Raw genomic sequence first — 17,902 nt, 5'->3', positions numbered from 1 at the left:
GTCTCGCCACCAGACCGTTGCTGTCCAAATAATGTCTCATCACCAAATAACTCAGACAGATTTTTTCCCCCAAGTCGGGCTGGTTGATGACACGTCTGGAGGCTGTGTCTGGCTTAATGAAGTGGAGGGTGACGGGGTTGACATATCTATATAATCACATTAATTATGTGCATCTGTCAGGAGGCCCTGTCTGAGACCGACTGTTGCTATAGGGACTGGACTGAGGACCATTCAGACGTGCCCCACAGACTCGCCCCATCGCCCTCCCCCGAGACCTGCCCAGACGTGACCTCTGTAGCCCTCTTTTCAACCATGGGATGGTAGGCTGTGCTGACGAGCTGGAGAGATGGCTAATTCCAGCCAATTTTCTGCTTTTTAATAGCTCAAGGGGTTCAAGATGGTGTGGATGGGTGTGTGAGAAATGGGATTTGAATATAAAATTGTGTGCAGACATAGCTGCAGTGTTTGTATTATTGTATGATGATTATAATCAGTAGTGTAACAGGAGAGATCTGACAGAAACAAGATCTGCTAGAATATCTGATAATAACACACAAACTGTCGACTTTACTGAGCTATGGAGATGATGTTCATTTATTGTATGTCAAACTATTAAGCTAAAAAGCCGTTTAAAATGGCGCTAATGATGATTTTTAAACGGCTTCCCGCCATGTTTAATTTGAAAGCAAGGGTAAACATACCTTAAAAGTCCATTTAAAATGTTACTTTGACTTCGCTAAGTCAATTAAACACTAAAATATATCTTTCCAGACCGTTTTCAACAGTTTTACCTTAGTTGTGTCAAAATACGTTTACCTTTAAAATATACGTTTTCCAACTGTCTTTCATTGGGTGAAACTATGGAAAACGTATTATTTGTGAAAATTGAAGTGTTTATGAACGCTCAAAACGCCGACTCTTACCACTTCGTTTTCATTTATGTTATTAGGTACAAGTATAATCTAACCTGTACCATGATACTTCAATACATACCACGAAATTGCCAAATATGCAAAGTACAGTATCCAGTATCAAGTTGTCAACGAATTGTAGCCTTTTACATTTTGGCGGGAAACATACTAACACGTTTTAGTGAAAACTTAACTGAAGTGGTCGTCATTTCTTTTTATACTCCCCCAATCATCATCACCTCATTACATACAACTAATAAAGTAAAATGCTAATTGGTTAATGTAGTGCTCCAGTCTTTTTTTACCATTTGAAAGTTATTCTATTATAACTACCTCTTATAATATTTTTTAATCATTACGTTTTAAGTCAGTATATTTAGGTAAATAAGAAAGCTTACTGAGGCCATCTAGTGGGCCCCAAGTGCCACTGATTTAAGAAATGCAAAGTGTTGGCAAATGATGACCTTATACACCAATATGCCTTAACAAATGACACACTACTCAAGATGAACAAATGCATTTATTTATTCATTATAAAATAAAGGTTAGGTTACAATGTCATGTCAACAAGAAGCATTCGGATGCGTTTATGTGCCCTCTTGTGGCCATTATAGCAAACTTCAACTGACAATACTTCAGGAAGATACATGATGGTATATGCATCATTCACACAAACTGATAATGCAAGCACAAGTGAAAAACATAAGCAAAGAAATTAAAATATTACATAATGTATAAGTAATGCCAGTAATTTACACTATGTGAGGAAAAAGAGGAATCACATTTCTAAACAGGGTCAGCACTGATGTGAAATGCTGCTCTGGTGAAGTGATGGTATTAATAAAAATTAAAAATAATTATAATTGATTAACAAAAACAAGATTTATGTTTGTGTGTATTTAAACGTGAAGAATTTCATATTAATGAGGAATATGATGCATGTTGTAGAAATTTAGCAGTAAATCACTTGCTCACCAATGGATCATCAGCAGTGAATGGGTGCCGTCAGAATGAGACTCCAAACAGCTGATAAAAACATCACAATAATCCACAAGTAATTCACACGAATACAGTCCATAAATTAATGACTTGCGGAGTGAAAAGCTGCATGTTTCTAAACAAATCCAACAAGAAGTTTTTAATTTCAAACTGTTGCTTCTGGCTAAAATACCAGTCTCTCTAACCATAATATTGCTTTCTCCACTGTTGCCTCGTCTGAATCAGGAGACAAATATGCACAGATAAAGCTTCGTTTACAAGTGAAAACAGTCCAAATCAGTTGTAAAGAAATCAGTGGATTCTCATGTAAAAGGAAAGCAGGAGATGGACTTTTTCACTGGAGGAAGAATTGGTATGGATTACAGACTTACATTTTGGCCAGAAGCACTGTTTTTAAGTTATGTATTTAGTAAACAAACAAGCAGCTTTTCACTTTACAAGATGTTAGTTGATAACCAATCTAAAAGCCGTGTGCATTACTGAGATGTTTTTATCAGCTGTTTGAACTCTCATTCTGACGGCACCCATTCACCATCATGAATTTCTCCAAATCTGTTCTGATGAAGAAAACAACTCATCTAGCCTACATATTGCATTGTCTGAGGGTGAGTAAATGTTCAGTAAATTTGAATTACTGGGTGTACTGTTCCTTTAAGAAATGAAAAGAAAAGGTTGTGGAGATTATCTTATCCATCCATTATTGGCGTCAGGTTGCTTCAGAGGCTGGTGGCTCTTCCCCTCTCCAGGTTCTCTGTTTGGACCATGCTGGCCGGAGTAACCGCTCTTCTGCATCTCGTCCCTCTCCACAGCAGAGTATTCCTCTGACGGAGGGCAGCTGGTGGCCTTGGGCTCTTCCATTGGTGAGTGCTGCAGCATGTGACGGCTGGGGGGCGTGGCCGAGAGCATGTGCTCAGGAGAGGTGCGCTCTGATTTGATGCTCAGGTTGAGGGAGGGGTGTGGCGGTGAGGAAGGGGAGGAGCACTGGGATGGGTATGAACAGTTTCCTCCTGATGCCATCCTGTGGACAATGACATGAGCATGATATTTGAGTGTCAGAAATAATTCGATAATTATACATGAAATGCTAAAATAAAATACATAAAAAAAAATGTAAAGATTAAAAATAAATAAATTAAATATAATATAATAAATAGTCTATGATTCATATGTATGGTAAGGCATTTCTCACCCAGGGCTGATCATGGACTGGTGGGTGTCCTGATGAGACAAAGGTTGCCAGGTATTCATAGAATTGCGCTGATAACCCACGGTGTAACTGGGGTTGCTGTATTCTAAACCAGAAACTGACTGTTAGTGCTTCCTTTTAAGCAGAGAATATATGAATAAATGTTCATTGTGCACAATGATGTTTTGTTGTTAATTAGAATTATTTGTAAAAGTGTAACATGTTGCATGACAGTATTTTTGTCCCTGTAATATAATTTTGCAGTAAGTGCTGTGAATAAGGATTGGGCCCCCACCTGAAGCCCCATAGTTGCCCAGACTGTGCCCGAGTAAGCCTGTCTTCCCCATCGCCATCATGTGGCCCCCAGCATGCATACTCTGATAGAGTACTCTCTAGATGGGGACCAAAGGAAAAGAAAATGTAAATAATGACCAAATTATCAGTATATTAAATATCAATATCATAATAAAATAGTTATAATATATTGATACATTATATATCATATCATTAGTTACTGTACATGTAAAAAAAAATCTCAATGCTATAAATAGACATTATATTTTTATGAACTAATAATACTGTAATATATAAAACCGATATGACAAACATTGCTGTAATAAATTAAATGTCTTAATTATTAAATGTCTATATTTAAATTAGTGCTGTCAAACGATTAATCGCGATTAATCGCTTCCAAAATAAGTTTTTGTTTACATAATATATGTGTGTGTACTGTGTATATTTATTATGTATATATAAATACACACCCATGCATGTATATTTTTAAGATTTTTTTATATAAAATATATTTATATATAATATAAATAATATGAATATAAATATATACATGTACATATTTTCAAAATATTTTGATATTTATACCGCATGTGTGTGTATTTATATATACATAATACATTTACACAGTACACACACATATATTATGTAAACAAAAACTATTATTTTGGATGCGATTAATCGCGATTAATCGTTTGACAGCACTCATTTAAAACTTTTACTCCTATAATTCTTTTCATAATCATTTTTTAAATTGAAATTAACATTTAACTTTGCATTAACATAGTACGTACTTCATTAAATAATAATCTGAAATTGATATGACAAATATTAATATTATAAATGTATATACTTTAATGTATATTAAAATGTGTAAAATAATCTTAAGTCTTAATATTATAGATGAATAATACATAGTTCTCTATTATGAAATGTCTATATTTAGAAATGTCATAAAACTTTTCATCAATAATTTAATTTAAATGTACATGAGTAACTGCTCTCTTACACATTCACCGACTGTCAATGATTTATTTATAAAAGACTGATATTAGTGTCACCAGGAAATATAAAGGTAAAGCTGCCTCTTCCTCTGTGCTAAAGTTAAGTACAGTGACGTTAAGTTCTGTATTAGTGACAAAACAGTCATTTCAGTGCACGAGTAGTACTTTTGTAGACTTTCTCACAGCATTGGCCAAATTACTGCGGGTTCCACACAGTCCACCGTGAGCGTCGATGCGCCGTCCATCATTGGCCATATTCAGAGGGGGCGGAGTCTTCATCTCCAAGGCCCTGCTCAGGTTGCCATGAGAGAACATGGAGTAGCCCAGACCTTCATAGTCATATAGGAAGTGAAAAACAAGATGTGGTTGAAATGATTTTTTCAGTTTCTCTCTCCTACTCTCTCTATCGTTCACTGAAAGGAGAAGTTTTCCTTCTCAGATGGCTTTTATTCACTATCTAGCTTGACACCTGGAAACACTTGTCATGATGGCTCTGAATGTCTTGATAAGGCTACTTTCAAAGAATGCATTTCATGTGTCCTTCATACACACAATTAAATCATATTTTCAAACATCCTGCATAATTTAACACAATTACAGGTTGGTTGGGAATTAAAAAAAAAAAAAAAAGGTTCTCAACTGACATTTTCCTTGATTTCGTTGCCAGTACTGTTGCAACTGATAGACAGTTATTATTAATAATATTAATTTAACAAAAAATAGTTTTTTGTTTATTTCACACTTTATCTAAAGTAAAAATAAATATAACAATGCAATATTATTTTTGGCAATAAATAATATATATAAATAAGTAAATATATATTTATATGAATAATCAATAATTTATAAATAGCTTAAAAATAAATAGCATCTCATATTTCATCGCAACTTTTTAAAGTCAATTTCTTAAATACACTTTTAAAAGTTTTTTAAATATTATTACATCTGACACAGTAATTTTCACTCAAAAAATATAAAAATGAATTATTGTCACTCTTCTAGATTATATCAGTTTTTAAAATTATATTTTTCTTTTAAAATTTAATCTTTGTCTGAATATATAAATGTTTAAATGTATGTTAAATAAATAAATAGCATTTGAAAAGTACACAAAATAAATAAAAGCATGGTAAAAAAAACATTTTATTATATATAAAGCGATATTTTTTAAATATTATAAATTAAACTTTATAATATTACAAATATTCTGAACTAAATATTGAATATTATACATTAAAGTAATATTATAAATTAAAAATGTATACATTTTATGACATATTATAAATTAAATATTATGAATATTATAAATTAAAATAATATTGCAGACTTCAGCTTGCTTGTATAGCATGGATTCTGACCACAGGTCACTTTGAGCAGAACATTCCCATGCAGCACTGCTAATAGTAATATGGAGATGAAGAGGCACAGCATCAAAAAGTCCAGCAGGTGTGACATTCTGCTCAGAAACCACAGCTCTGTCTTCAGCTACTGTTTCGTACGAGTGTCTGTATGTGTGCGTGGTTAGGGTGGGCTGTTTCACATATGAGAACTTCCTGTGCGCAAGTACTAAAATACTCCACTCAGGGACCGTTCCCCACTGCCTTTCTGTGTAACCCCATTTGATAATGGCTATAATAAGTACGATACGGTAAACAGTTTTAGTGGTTGGCCTCCACCAAACACTTAGCGCAACAGAAATATGGTTTAAGTGGTACATATACAGTAGTTTATGTAGTAAAAGCCACACTGTGTTACTTTTTTTTTTTTTTTTACAATTAACAAAATGCAAGTACATCATAAATTACATGTTGTTTTGTTTGTTAGTTTTTTACCCTAAACCACTTTAGTAGGCCTGTAATAATTATTAATATGTAAAGTTATCAGGGTAGATTTCGCAGGAAACTTTCTGTTGTATTTTCATAATTAGTCTGTGCGTGTTTTCATCATATCAGTAAATAAAGACAAAAAGATCAGGGGATTGCTGTATGGAAGGTGGATGGGGCCAAAAGTATTTTAATGGAACCTGGAAAATGTGACTGCACTTTTCGTCCGTGTTAACAACCAAGGAAATTGCTATATTTGAGACTATATTGCATATGTGGCATGATGGTATGTTAGTTTATACAGTACCTTTTAAAAGTATTTATTTTTTTCAGGTTTTGTTATTTTGCTGCCTTTTGTTAAACTGCTTTAAATAACTTTTTTTTTTATCCCACAGCAGTCTACACTTCATACAACATATTGACAAAGCAAAAACAGAATTGTTACAACTTCGTAAATGTATAAAAATAAAATGAAATAACTACATTGCGTAAGTATTCATACCCTTAACCTCGTACTTAGCTGAAGCACATTTACAGCCTCCTCCTCCTCTTTTTTGTTTGATGTCTTACTTCCCCTTCTGACCCCTAGACACTGAGGGGAACGTAACAACAAGCTTTGCTCATCGGCATTTGTCAATTATCTGCCGTTCTTCTCTTCACCTCTTCACCTTTTCACCTCTGTCAGCTTGGATGGGGGCAGATGCACATTTTCAGGTTTCTCCAGAAATATTTGATTGGGTTCAGGCTCAGGCTCTGGCTGGGCCACTCAAGGACATTCAGAGAGCTGTCTATAAGCCACTCTTGGTGAGTTCTTAGGGTCATTGACCTGTTGGAAGGTTAACCCTCTGCCCAGTCTGAGCTTCTGAATGCTCTGGACTAGGTTTTCATTAAGGCTATCTCTTTGATTGAATGTTTCTTCTACTCTGACAAGTCCCGCTGAAGTACAGCCCCACAGCATGAGGCTGCTAACAGCACACTTTACTTTTGGGATGGTACTCTGCAGGTGATGAGCAGAGCTGGTTTCCTTCAAACAAGATGCTTAGAATTGAGGTTCATCAGACCGGAGAATCTTGTTTTTCACAGTCTGGGGGTAATTTGTGTTTGCATGCGTCTTCACTGAGGAGAGGATTGAGTTTGGCCACACCGCCACAAAGCCCAGATCTGTGGAGTGACGCAGTGATGTTTCTCCTTCTGTAGGTTTCTCCTGTCTCCACATATGAAGCTCAACTAGAGTGACCATCAGGTTGATCAACACTCTAACCAAAGCCCTTCTCCATCAATTGCTCAGTTTGGCCAGAGGGCCAGCTCTAGGAAGAGTCCTTGTTGTTTTAAACTTCTTTCATTAAGGGTAACAGATACTACATGTTTCTGTGAACCTTCAATGAAACATAAAGCTTTTCTGAACTCTTCTTCAGATGTGTGGCTTGACGCAAACCTGTTTCTGAGCTCTACAGGCGGGTTTTTGCTCTGATATGCATTATTAGCTGTTAGACCTATTATTAAGGCATGTGTGCCTTTCTAAATCATACCCATTCAATTAAATTTGCCACAGGTTAACTTCACTCTAAGTTTAGTAACATCTACAAGCAATATGAATGCCAATGAGCTAAATTTCAACTGTCCCAGATAAGGGTGTAAATACTTATGCAATAAAATCTTTTTTTTTTTTGGTTTTACCATTATGGTGTATGGAGTGTAGATTGATGTGGGAAAAAAGTAACTTAAAGCAGTTTAACATAAGGCTGCAACATAACAAAACTTAAAAAAAAGAGAAGGGGTATGAATACTTTGGCAAGGCACTGTATGTTTTATAAACATCAGACATAATGTTTATTCATGGAGGTTGTCATAATCGTACACTGGAAGGCACATATGCAAAAATCACAAATTATATTTGATCTTGAGATATAATGTATCGCTATATTGAGTGACGTCAGTCTTATGATTTGTTTTAGTTGTTTAGTTCAACATTCTTTCTCAGGTAGAAAAGTCTTAATTCATATTGTTACATTAACTGACTCTAGTACAGTAGATATCACTAAAGCAATGGCGCAATAAACTAAAAAAAGGATAACTATGTGAGTAAACTTAAGGTAATTCGGCTTTAAAAAGTATTACGCGTTCGAACACGACCAGAATGTGTGCGCGTTGAGACACAAGTTCAAATTTAGTAAAAACTGTGCGTCTTTACACATACTATAGAAACACAGCAAAAACTGACACCTTAACATGGCCAGAATGTGAGTGTCATACAAAATACACATACAAACAATGCGTCCAAAATTGTCGCATTAACACAACGAACCTTTCCGTTTAAAGACTTCTGGCCCCGTCTGCCTTCCATATTGCTATTCGCAGTGGAATTAGCTTGAAACCACAACTAAACCGTGAACTAAAAAGAGTTTGCAAGCAAAAAGCAAAAGCGACAGTACCCATAATAAATCATGAATCATCCACATAGTTTGCATCACATCTGCTATGTATTTACTAAGTACAAAACACAATGTTTAATAATAACAATAACACGTATGTAATAACAATAATATGAATAACATCTCACTTACAGTAATTATCACAACAATGTTCCTTTTCAAATAACTTGCCGTTTTAATGCTTCAACAGCTAGAGGGTATTACTATGTTACATACTATGTTTACCACGTAAACTTTACATAGTGTACCTTTAAATATAGCCTTTATTTTAATAGTGAAGTATAAGCCTAGTCATATTAACAAATATTTGAAAATGACTTGGCCATTTAAAACGACATGGACCTTACCTGCATGTGGTCCCATGAGAGCCGGATGGGAGTTGGAGCTGACAGAACCGGTTGAGCCCGGTCTGGTACACAAAGGTTTGTAGGACGGAGTCCGATGTGAACCAAGGTTTGGATTGGAGGAGTTGCTGTAGCCGTTTTCGGTACTTGCACCCATCACTTCCGAAGGCAAGAGCGAAGGAGCCTGTGAGTGGATTTATAACATTGCTTTAGGCATTCCTGTCAGATAAACACAGGCATTTGGGTAATTTCCATCCTACTAACATAATAGCGTTGGCGGGCGATGGAGAGGTCCATGCCGTCGTGGTATTTCTCCGTTCCCATTGTCACACTGTCTTCCTGATCGAGCTCTGAATTATCCAGCCCCATTCCTTTCCTTCTCAATGTCTGGAGCACTCAAAGAGAAAGAGGACGGAAGAGAGGAGAAAAGAGAGAATTTGGGGTGAAGGATGAAAAATTTGATCAGACATAGACTTAATTCGAACACACACACACACATATATATATACACAAACATAAAGAGAAAGAAGTCTCTTTTGCTCACCAAGGGTTGCATTTATTTGATCAAAATACAGTAAAAAAAAGGAGTATTGTGAAATATTTACAATTTTGAATGTGTTTTCTATTTTAGTATATTTTAAAACGTAATTTATTTCTGTCTATATTTCGATCAAAGCTGAATTTTGCAGTCTTCCGTGTCACATGATCCTTCAGAAATAATTATAATATGCTGATTTGATGCTCTTGTTATTATTATTATCAATGTTGAAAACAGTTATGCTGCTTAATATTTTTGTGCAAAATGTGCAATTTCTTTCAGAACTCTTTGATGAATAGAAAGTTACAAAGAACAGCATTTCCTTTGAAACACAAAACTTTGTGACCTTTTAAATGTCTTTACTGTCACTTTTTATCAATCAAAAGCATCATATGCTAAATAAAACTATTTCAGTAAAAATTAAAAATAAGTTATAAATAATATAATTATTACATGAAAACAAAATGCAAGATAAAGTTTTTTGCCAGTACTAAATACACATGCATATCTATATGATGTTCAGAGCAAAAGATCTCCAGCTTCATTTGCAATTACAAACTAATTGTGGGACTTTGTTTGGTTATGTTACAATTATATTAAGCAAAGTAAAACCGTAGCAGTAGCTCATCTGATTTGGTAACATACTAATAATGAACACACTTCAGAAGGGCGAGATTTGGCATGTACCTCCAGTATGTCAGTGTTTGTGCGGCTCTCGTGAGGTTCGCTGTATTCGGTGTACTTTAACAGCACTTTGTCCATATCGGTGCTGGCGTACTGGAAAAGACGGTTAGTGCTGTTGAAGATGATAAGAGCGATCTCGCAGTCGCACAACACGCTCAGCTCGTAGGCCTTTTTCATCAGACCAAATTTGCGCTTGGTAAATGTCACCTTGAAGAAGAGAACAAACCACAGGACTATTGTTACAGAAACGTCTGATAGATGCCACAAAGCAATAATGGTTTGACTTCTCACGCTGTGTATCGTTTTGGAGTCTTTTTTTGGACATACGTTGTCTTCGCCCCATAGCAAAGCCCATGTTTCACACCTCAAGGTCTTTTGCCCTGGATTAAAATACCACATTCTTATGTAGAGCAAAAGTCTACCGTCTAACATGGACCTTTGTGTGAGAATGGCGAAAGTGTAAAAAAACATTACATAATTGAATCCCTGATGGTATGAAAAGTAAGCAAGCACCATTTTTTTTGTCAGATATATGAACAATAAAGATATATAGTTTAATATACAACATGAAATCATATTCAATGGAAACGCCCTTGGTTTTATTAAAAAAAGTTGTTTTTATAATGTTTTATATTTAAAAAATCAGTCACACTTTATTTTAAGGTCCAATTCTCATTATTAATAAACCATTAACTATGACTTTTGCTTCAATAAACTCCTAATTTGCTGCTTATTAATAGTTGTTATAAAACATATAGTTTTGGTCCTTGATTCTAATTGGTCAAGCCGTGGTCGAAACTTTTGTAAATTACACTACAAACATACACCTTTGTTTACTTCTGTGTTGCTTGGCAACCTTTTTTTTTTTGGAACCACAACTGTTTCTGAAGAACTACATTGTTTGGTTGAAGAATTCGGTTTTTATTTATATCATTACACTTTATTTGCTCTGTTTTCTTTTCTGAAACCTTACTACATATATGGAATAACCATTTTATAAAAGCAATAACCCCCAAAAGGCCGTGGTTTACAGTGAATTTATAACAGCTAATGGGCGTTGCTTCATGCCTAACGATGCCTATTAGCTGTTATAAATTCACTGTAAACCACAGCTTTTTGGGGAATTTTTCTTTAGTAAGGTAGTTTTTAAGTTTAGGTATTGGGAACAGAATGCACAGAATATGTGCTTTATAAGTACTAATAAACAGACAATATGTTAATAATAGGCATGCTAATAAGGAACTAGTTAGTAGTGAGAATTGGTCCATATACTAAAGTGTTATCAAAAAATCTTGATCAAAATTAAATATTGTTTTAAATATTGTTCTGTGCGGGTGAAATAATACAAAAAAGGTGTCCCTGATAATAATACAGGATAACATCCACCAATCAAATCCTAATTGTTAAAATCAAACTCGCCTTACATTATTTCCTACAAAATATTCAGTTTCAAACAAAAAAAGTCTAGGCTATATGATAGAAATAAAATATGTTCGGATGTTGTTTCATGTATTTTAACAGCATGAAATAAAACAAGTACAAACCTGTCGGTTTCGCTGGTCAAGAATCCGAGAGATCTGTATTTTCTTCCGCCCCATGATGCTTTGTGTTCGGAGCGGGTTTTTTCCTAAATCAGCAGGACAGAAGGAAAAATGTTATTTAGTAGTAGAATGTGTGTCATTTCTATTTGTTTGCACCGTTTACAGCATAATAAAGAAATAAAACAAATAACATTTAACATATAAAATAATATAATAAAATATAGGCTACATATTATAATGCTATATACATATAATGAAATATATGTGCACAATTCATTGCCTGTCATATTGCTGCAGTAACATCAGTACATGTATTGCTTTTGTAAATATAGTGGGAACTGCTCATGTGTGATGTGTTCAGCCAATACCAACTACCAACCCAACTTCCCAAACCACGAATTACAGACGTTTGTTCACTTATACCCTCCAGAGGGTCAGTTGGGAGTAAAGTTAACCCGTGTGCCCATGATAACACCCCCGTAGTCTGGGTTATCCCAGCACAAACATGAGCATTTTCACAGGGCATGGGTTAAAAATATGTCATCTCCATTTAAAGGTATAATGAAGTTTGTATTAGAGTTACAACCGCACTTAAAATAATAGTGCGTTTCGATGAAGGGAAAGTTCCTGTCCACCCCCTGTTCTCTCATGAGCGAAACGGACACCAACAGTTAATTTTAGGGGTTGGGGTGAAATGTAAAGTTTAATGGATGAGGGACAACAGTCATTGGAAACTGAAAGGTTTAAACCAGATGGGGAACGTAAGTGATGTATTTCACAGATCTAGAAGGAGCCTAGTAAGATGCTAGTAGCTAAAGCTAACTCTTCATTTTGATTTGGCTTCAAATAACATAAAAATTCTCCACTTAGCACATCTGCTTTGCTATTTTCATGCACCTTTGATCGTTAAGTCACAGGAGAATGACTATTTTTAAGCTAAATTCGTAGTAGCTAACATTTTGGTAAGTTACGGCATTGTAGCTAGAATCTGCTAAGTGATCGCTGCATTAAACAGCATTGAGATTCTAGTAGCTGACATAGAAAGCAAAAAACCTTAAGTAGAAAATATCTTTATGTACCTAAACAAGAATGATGCTTATCTGATGTTAAAAATAATCACAATTCATTGCAAAAACTGCAAAAACCGATACCTCTGGTATGTACGCTAAGCTTATAGCTTCATTAGACTTACAGTTTTCACATAGGCCTATAAATCAGTGAAATACAGTCGTATATTTGGCTTTGCTAATGTATTAGTTATCAATCCCATCTTTCAGACCTACTCCTTCCACATGAAACAAATACTATAGTAATTTATAGTAAATACTATAGTGTTTTTGAACCATGCTATAGTAAAGTGTATTATACTGTATATATTATAGTATTTACAACACTTTGTTAATGAATGCTACAGCATACTGTAGTATTAACTATAGTGAACTGATAAACTGTAATAAATACTTTAGTATACTTTGGTTTTTACTACAGTAAACTGTAGTGTATTGTAGTATAATATACCCTTACAGTTGCAGAAAGCTACAGTATTGGGTAAAGTAATTTGTTTATATTACTACAGCAGCTATAGAATTACCACAAAAATGTATTCAAGCACTTTACTATAGTATGGTTCAAAAACACTAAGTATTTATTATAAAAAAATAAAAAATAGTATTTTTTTTCATGTAGGCTGCTGTTAGCATAGTGGCTAACCGCTAATGTAAAAGCCCCAGGACTTCAGCTATGCTTTTTTTTCTCTCATATTAGGCTTATGTAACCTCATCTATTTTTAAAATCTCAAAGCCAGAGGTTTACGGAGAGAGTGATGCTGTTCCCACGATCCATGAGTGCCCATTGCCCTCACACCCTCCCTCTGGCACACAGACGGACAAGTGGAGGAATCCTTGTTTTGTGCCATTATAACCATATAAAGAGAATACCAGTATGATATACTCCATACACAGACACACACACACCTAAAAGGCTTTGACAGGTGGCCTGCATCACTGTCGGGCAGTTGGTCATGAGATATAAATGTAATGCGAGGAAGTGAGAAGCATTTGTGACAAGATCGCTATCACCAAACAACATGTTGGGCTAAGTTTAAAGTTCCTCAAATTTGTGAAAGCCTTTCCTCGCAAACCAATGCGACTATAAGCAACATTACGATGTTTTGTTGTTGTTTCGAGCTTTAAGTCAGGTTTTAGGAGACTAATCAACAAACTGATTGGGGATGCTATTGTAGACACAACCACAGACGGAAACATCATGCCCAATACACTCATATTCATAACCTCTTTTTTGTTCTGGCGAACTGGTGGCAAATTTGTATGATCTCATTCGTAACACACTGATGGTCGATTGATTTGAAATAGCAAGCGAAGAAAAGGTCTAGCTTTTCCACAGATACACACACACACTAAAAAAATCCACAAATAAAACTCTTATGCAATTTTAAAGCTATTTTAAGTTCTGCCAAACTGCCTGCAAATGTATACATTTTCATTTAGCTGCTTACATGCTTACTAAAAATCATATATTTATTAAACCTATTAATTAAGTCAGACAAAATTACATTAATTTACTCAAATCATATGAACACTTATGAATTCTTAATGCAAATCTAAATGTTATAAATGCACACTATTTTTTAAATATACAGTATATTTTATATATATACACACTTGGGTGTGTGCGTGTGTGTGTATTTTAACAAAGGCAACCTTTGCTGAAAATCCAGTACATTTACGCCAAAAAATTACTATTTCGAGAAACAAGAAAACTATTTTATTTTACTAATTCAAATAGTTTACACACAATTAAATAGTGATCAAATGTTCAAGACGTACGCTGCTCAGCTTAATTCGTTTAAATTAGCTAATACTTACAGAAATTTCTGAACTTTTGACTGCATATAAAATAAAAAAGTAAAAGATGTTGTAATAATGCAACTGTTGAACTAAGGCCTAGTTTTTCCACAGAAAGAAAAAAACTCTCCAATGGCAATCTGAAGCTATTTTAAATTGTGGCGAATTGCTCGCGAATTCGTATGATCTTATTCGTACATTTTAATTCATCTGCTTATGGCCCACTGATGGTTAGTTTGAAAGGTGGTCCTTTTCTAAAAACATATATATATATATATATATACACACATTTAAATGTAAAAATTTTTAATTTTTACAATTAGATAGCTAGAACGGAATTAAATAGCGATTCAGTGTTCAAAAATGAAAGACGTAGTATGTAATAATGCAACTATTGCACCTCTGGATCCTGTCTGCCCTCGGTGCACATTCAGCTTCCTGTGAGATTCTCCCAGGGGCCAGACAGTGGAAAAGAATACACACAAATAGTGGCAATGGTACGCTGACGGGCTCCCGCAGAGCAGCACTCGCTCTGGGGCCGGAGGGGACTAATTGCTGGGTCCCTCACGGGGGCAAAACCATCAGAGCTCCAACAACAAACACCTCTGTCGAGACTAGTCGAAGCTGTTTGGGCAGGGGACTGAAAATAAATGAGCTCTAGAACGCTAGAGCAAATAATAATTTACTAATGGCCCTTCAAACTGTTTCAAAACCATATGCAACTGGCACCTGTAGAATACAGACAGTTCAGCTGTTGGCGGCTGAAGCTAATGGTTAGTATGTGCATGTATCGGTGGGATGAGAAACCTGCGTGCGCCAAAAATAGCAAGTAAGATTTGTATTTGCATACCAAATAACAAGAGCAAACGGTCTAAGAAGCTCAAGGAGCAAAAGAAAGGCTCCATATGCTTTCGAAATGACTATGGCACAACATTATCAGTTGTTTATGGTGCAGTAAATGCACACCAAGAAGGTTAATGTCAATATATGAACTGGATGCATGGTTTCTGTATTTTGCAAAATGCAACAAGGTCCCTGGGGTATAAATTTACATTCTGGTGTAAGAACGTCTGTTAGATTGCAAAAATGTGTTTTGTGGTGGATTTCACCCTTTGACCTTTGTTAACTGTGTGGTGAAGCATACAACTGCAGAGCTGGGTTTGATTGTCAGGGAGTGCGTATATTACAAAAATTTACATTTAGAATGCAATATTTGCAGATTTGGACAATAAATTAAAAAAGAATTTGCAAACTCAATGAATAAAATTGGGTATCTTTGGTATAATCATTTTGAAGTAACACAGAAATCTGCACTAAACCTGTAAATCTGTTGAGAAAAAAGCGTCAACAACACTTATAAATAAATAAAGCGTTATGCATTCGTTTCTCATGTTCTCAAGGTAACATGTTGATAGTGGCTTGATTAAAACTAGTGAGCGCAAAAACAGACCTCATTTTCTATGCTTCAAATCTTTAATTGTATATACATATTTATCAAACGATTACATTATTTAGCAAAATTTGTTTTTTTTTTAATAATGTTTTTATACTTGTACAAATTCTTATAATATTTGTATATTATTATTATTATTACATATAAACATTATTAATTGTAATTTATTATTTATATTGATAAAATACTAAATAATAAATAATCTTATTACTATTATTAATAATGTCATTAGGATTAATGATAAAATATGAATTATATTATAACACTATATATATACATATATATATATATATATATATATATAGAGAGAGAGAGAGAGAGAGAGAGAGAGAGAGAGAGAGAGAGAGAGAGAGAGAGAGAGAGAGCTATGAGAGCTATTGCAATACCAACTTATATTTATATTTTTGTGTGCATGTTTGTATATCAAAATCATGTCCCACTGTATTTTAAATCATTAGTTAATACCATATAATATACATACATACATACACACACACACACACACGTATACAGCTCTCTATATAATATAATCACTAGCAGCCCAAATTAAAGTGGTCATATCTTATTTGATTTTCATATTAATTTACTTATGTCACGGCTACTGATCATGTGACATTTAATTGAACTATTTATATAAAAAAACAGTTTTATATTATTAAAAACGCGATATTACCTGGTTTTGACAATTAACTCGTAGGCTGGAGTCGTTAAAAAGAGTCTGCAAAATAAGTTGAATCGGCTGAATGGAGGAGTTGGTTGAGTTCACATCACCTGATGATCGTCGAGCTTCTTTTGACAACAGCGCATCTCCAGCTGTTCATACTGTAGCAGCGGCGCTCACAGAAAACCACGCCCCCCTCGGCGTTCCCATTGGCTGCAGACGACGCCAATCATCTCCAGCTGTTCCCACAGCAGCGGCATCGGGCAGAAAATTCCACGCCCCCTCAGCGTTCTCATTGGCTGAAAGAGACGCCAATCATCTGCGCCTGTTCACAGAATGATCAGCAGCCGCCCACTTTAGAGTTCTGCATCCGCCTCTGTCGAGTTTTATTGGCTGCAAAAGACGCCTTTACTTTTATTATGTCTTTCACTTAATAGAAAACTCTTCAGATACTTTAAATACACTTAAATATTTAGCGTACAATGGATATATTTAAATTTTGTAGCCTTGTTAAAGTGAATAGCGAAAAGAGAAAGATTAAGAACACTGTCGTTTTTAAGCACATTAAACACTGTAAAACGTGATGACGCTATTAAACCGGTTTAATTAACATATTAAAATTAATAACGCAATAGAGACATACCGATATTAAACTGAACTGAAAAAGCCTTTATATTCTTAGTTAAAAATCAATGAATTAACATAATTAATATATTAAAATAATAAAATAATAAAAAATGTATTTTGTTCAATTACAATGGAACATAACTGTGTTATGTGCTGGCAGGAGTTTTAGCCTTTAAGGTCCAAAGCTACATTTTCTGAGCAAAACTTAATAATATTTTTTCATTAAAAAAGATTAGATAAACAAAAATCAATTCATAGAAATGGCATAAAAATTTATGAAACTTCTTTATACAGTAACTTTTATAGTTCACTAAAGTATACAGAACCTGTAATTTTTGTACTGTCAAATTTGCTTCACATTTTAACGGGACAATTATGAATAATTATTTTTAAAGGCCTATATATATATAAACATTCAACATACAATAAAATAGGTATACAATTCATTACACCATTCCAAGAAAATGTAATATATATATATATATATATATATATATATATATATATATATATATATATATATATATATATATATATATAT

General features: G+C 34.5%; 1 protein-coding gene across 2 annotated transcripts; it reads right to left on the bottom strand.

Annotated features, from left to right (window-relative positions):
* Window positions 1-1,970: 1,970 nt before the first annotated feature.
* Window positions 1,971-16,864, bottom strand: mef2b (myocyte enhancer factor 2b). 2 transcript variants are annotated; one of them, XM_059569461.1, is made up of 9 exons: window positions 16,747-16,864; window positions 11,760-11,842; window positions 10,219-10,422; window positions 9,258-9,380; window positions 8,997-9,177; window positions 4,560-4,723; window positions 3,392-3,488; window positions 3,100-3,202; window positions 1,971-2,928 (listed from the first exon to the last, which is right to left on the bottom strand). In XM_059569461.1, exons 2-9 carry the CDS (start codon window positions 11,811-11,813, stop codon window positions 2,592-2,594), a joined length of 1,263 nt encoding a protein of 420 aa, XP_059425444.1. In that variant the 5' UTR covers window positions 11,814-11,842; window positions 16,747-16,864; the 3' UTR covers window positions 1,971-2,591. The 2 variants fall into 2 exon arrangements, with proteins under 2 accessions (XP_059425444.1, XP_059425445.1); XM_059569462.1 differs by having other exon boundaries at window positions 4,578-4,723.
* Window positions 16,865-17,902: the final 1,038 nt, after the last annotated feature.

This window comes from Carassius carassius, chromosome 16 (assembly GCF_963082965.1).
Source record: "Carassius carassius chromosome 16, fCarCar2.1, whole genome shotgun sequence".
NCBI lineage: Eukaryota > Metazoa > Chordata > Actinopteri > Cypriniformes > Cyprinidae > Carassius > Carassius carassius.
This window is presented reverse-complemented; position numbering and strand designations above follow the sequence as displayed.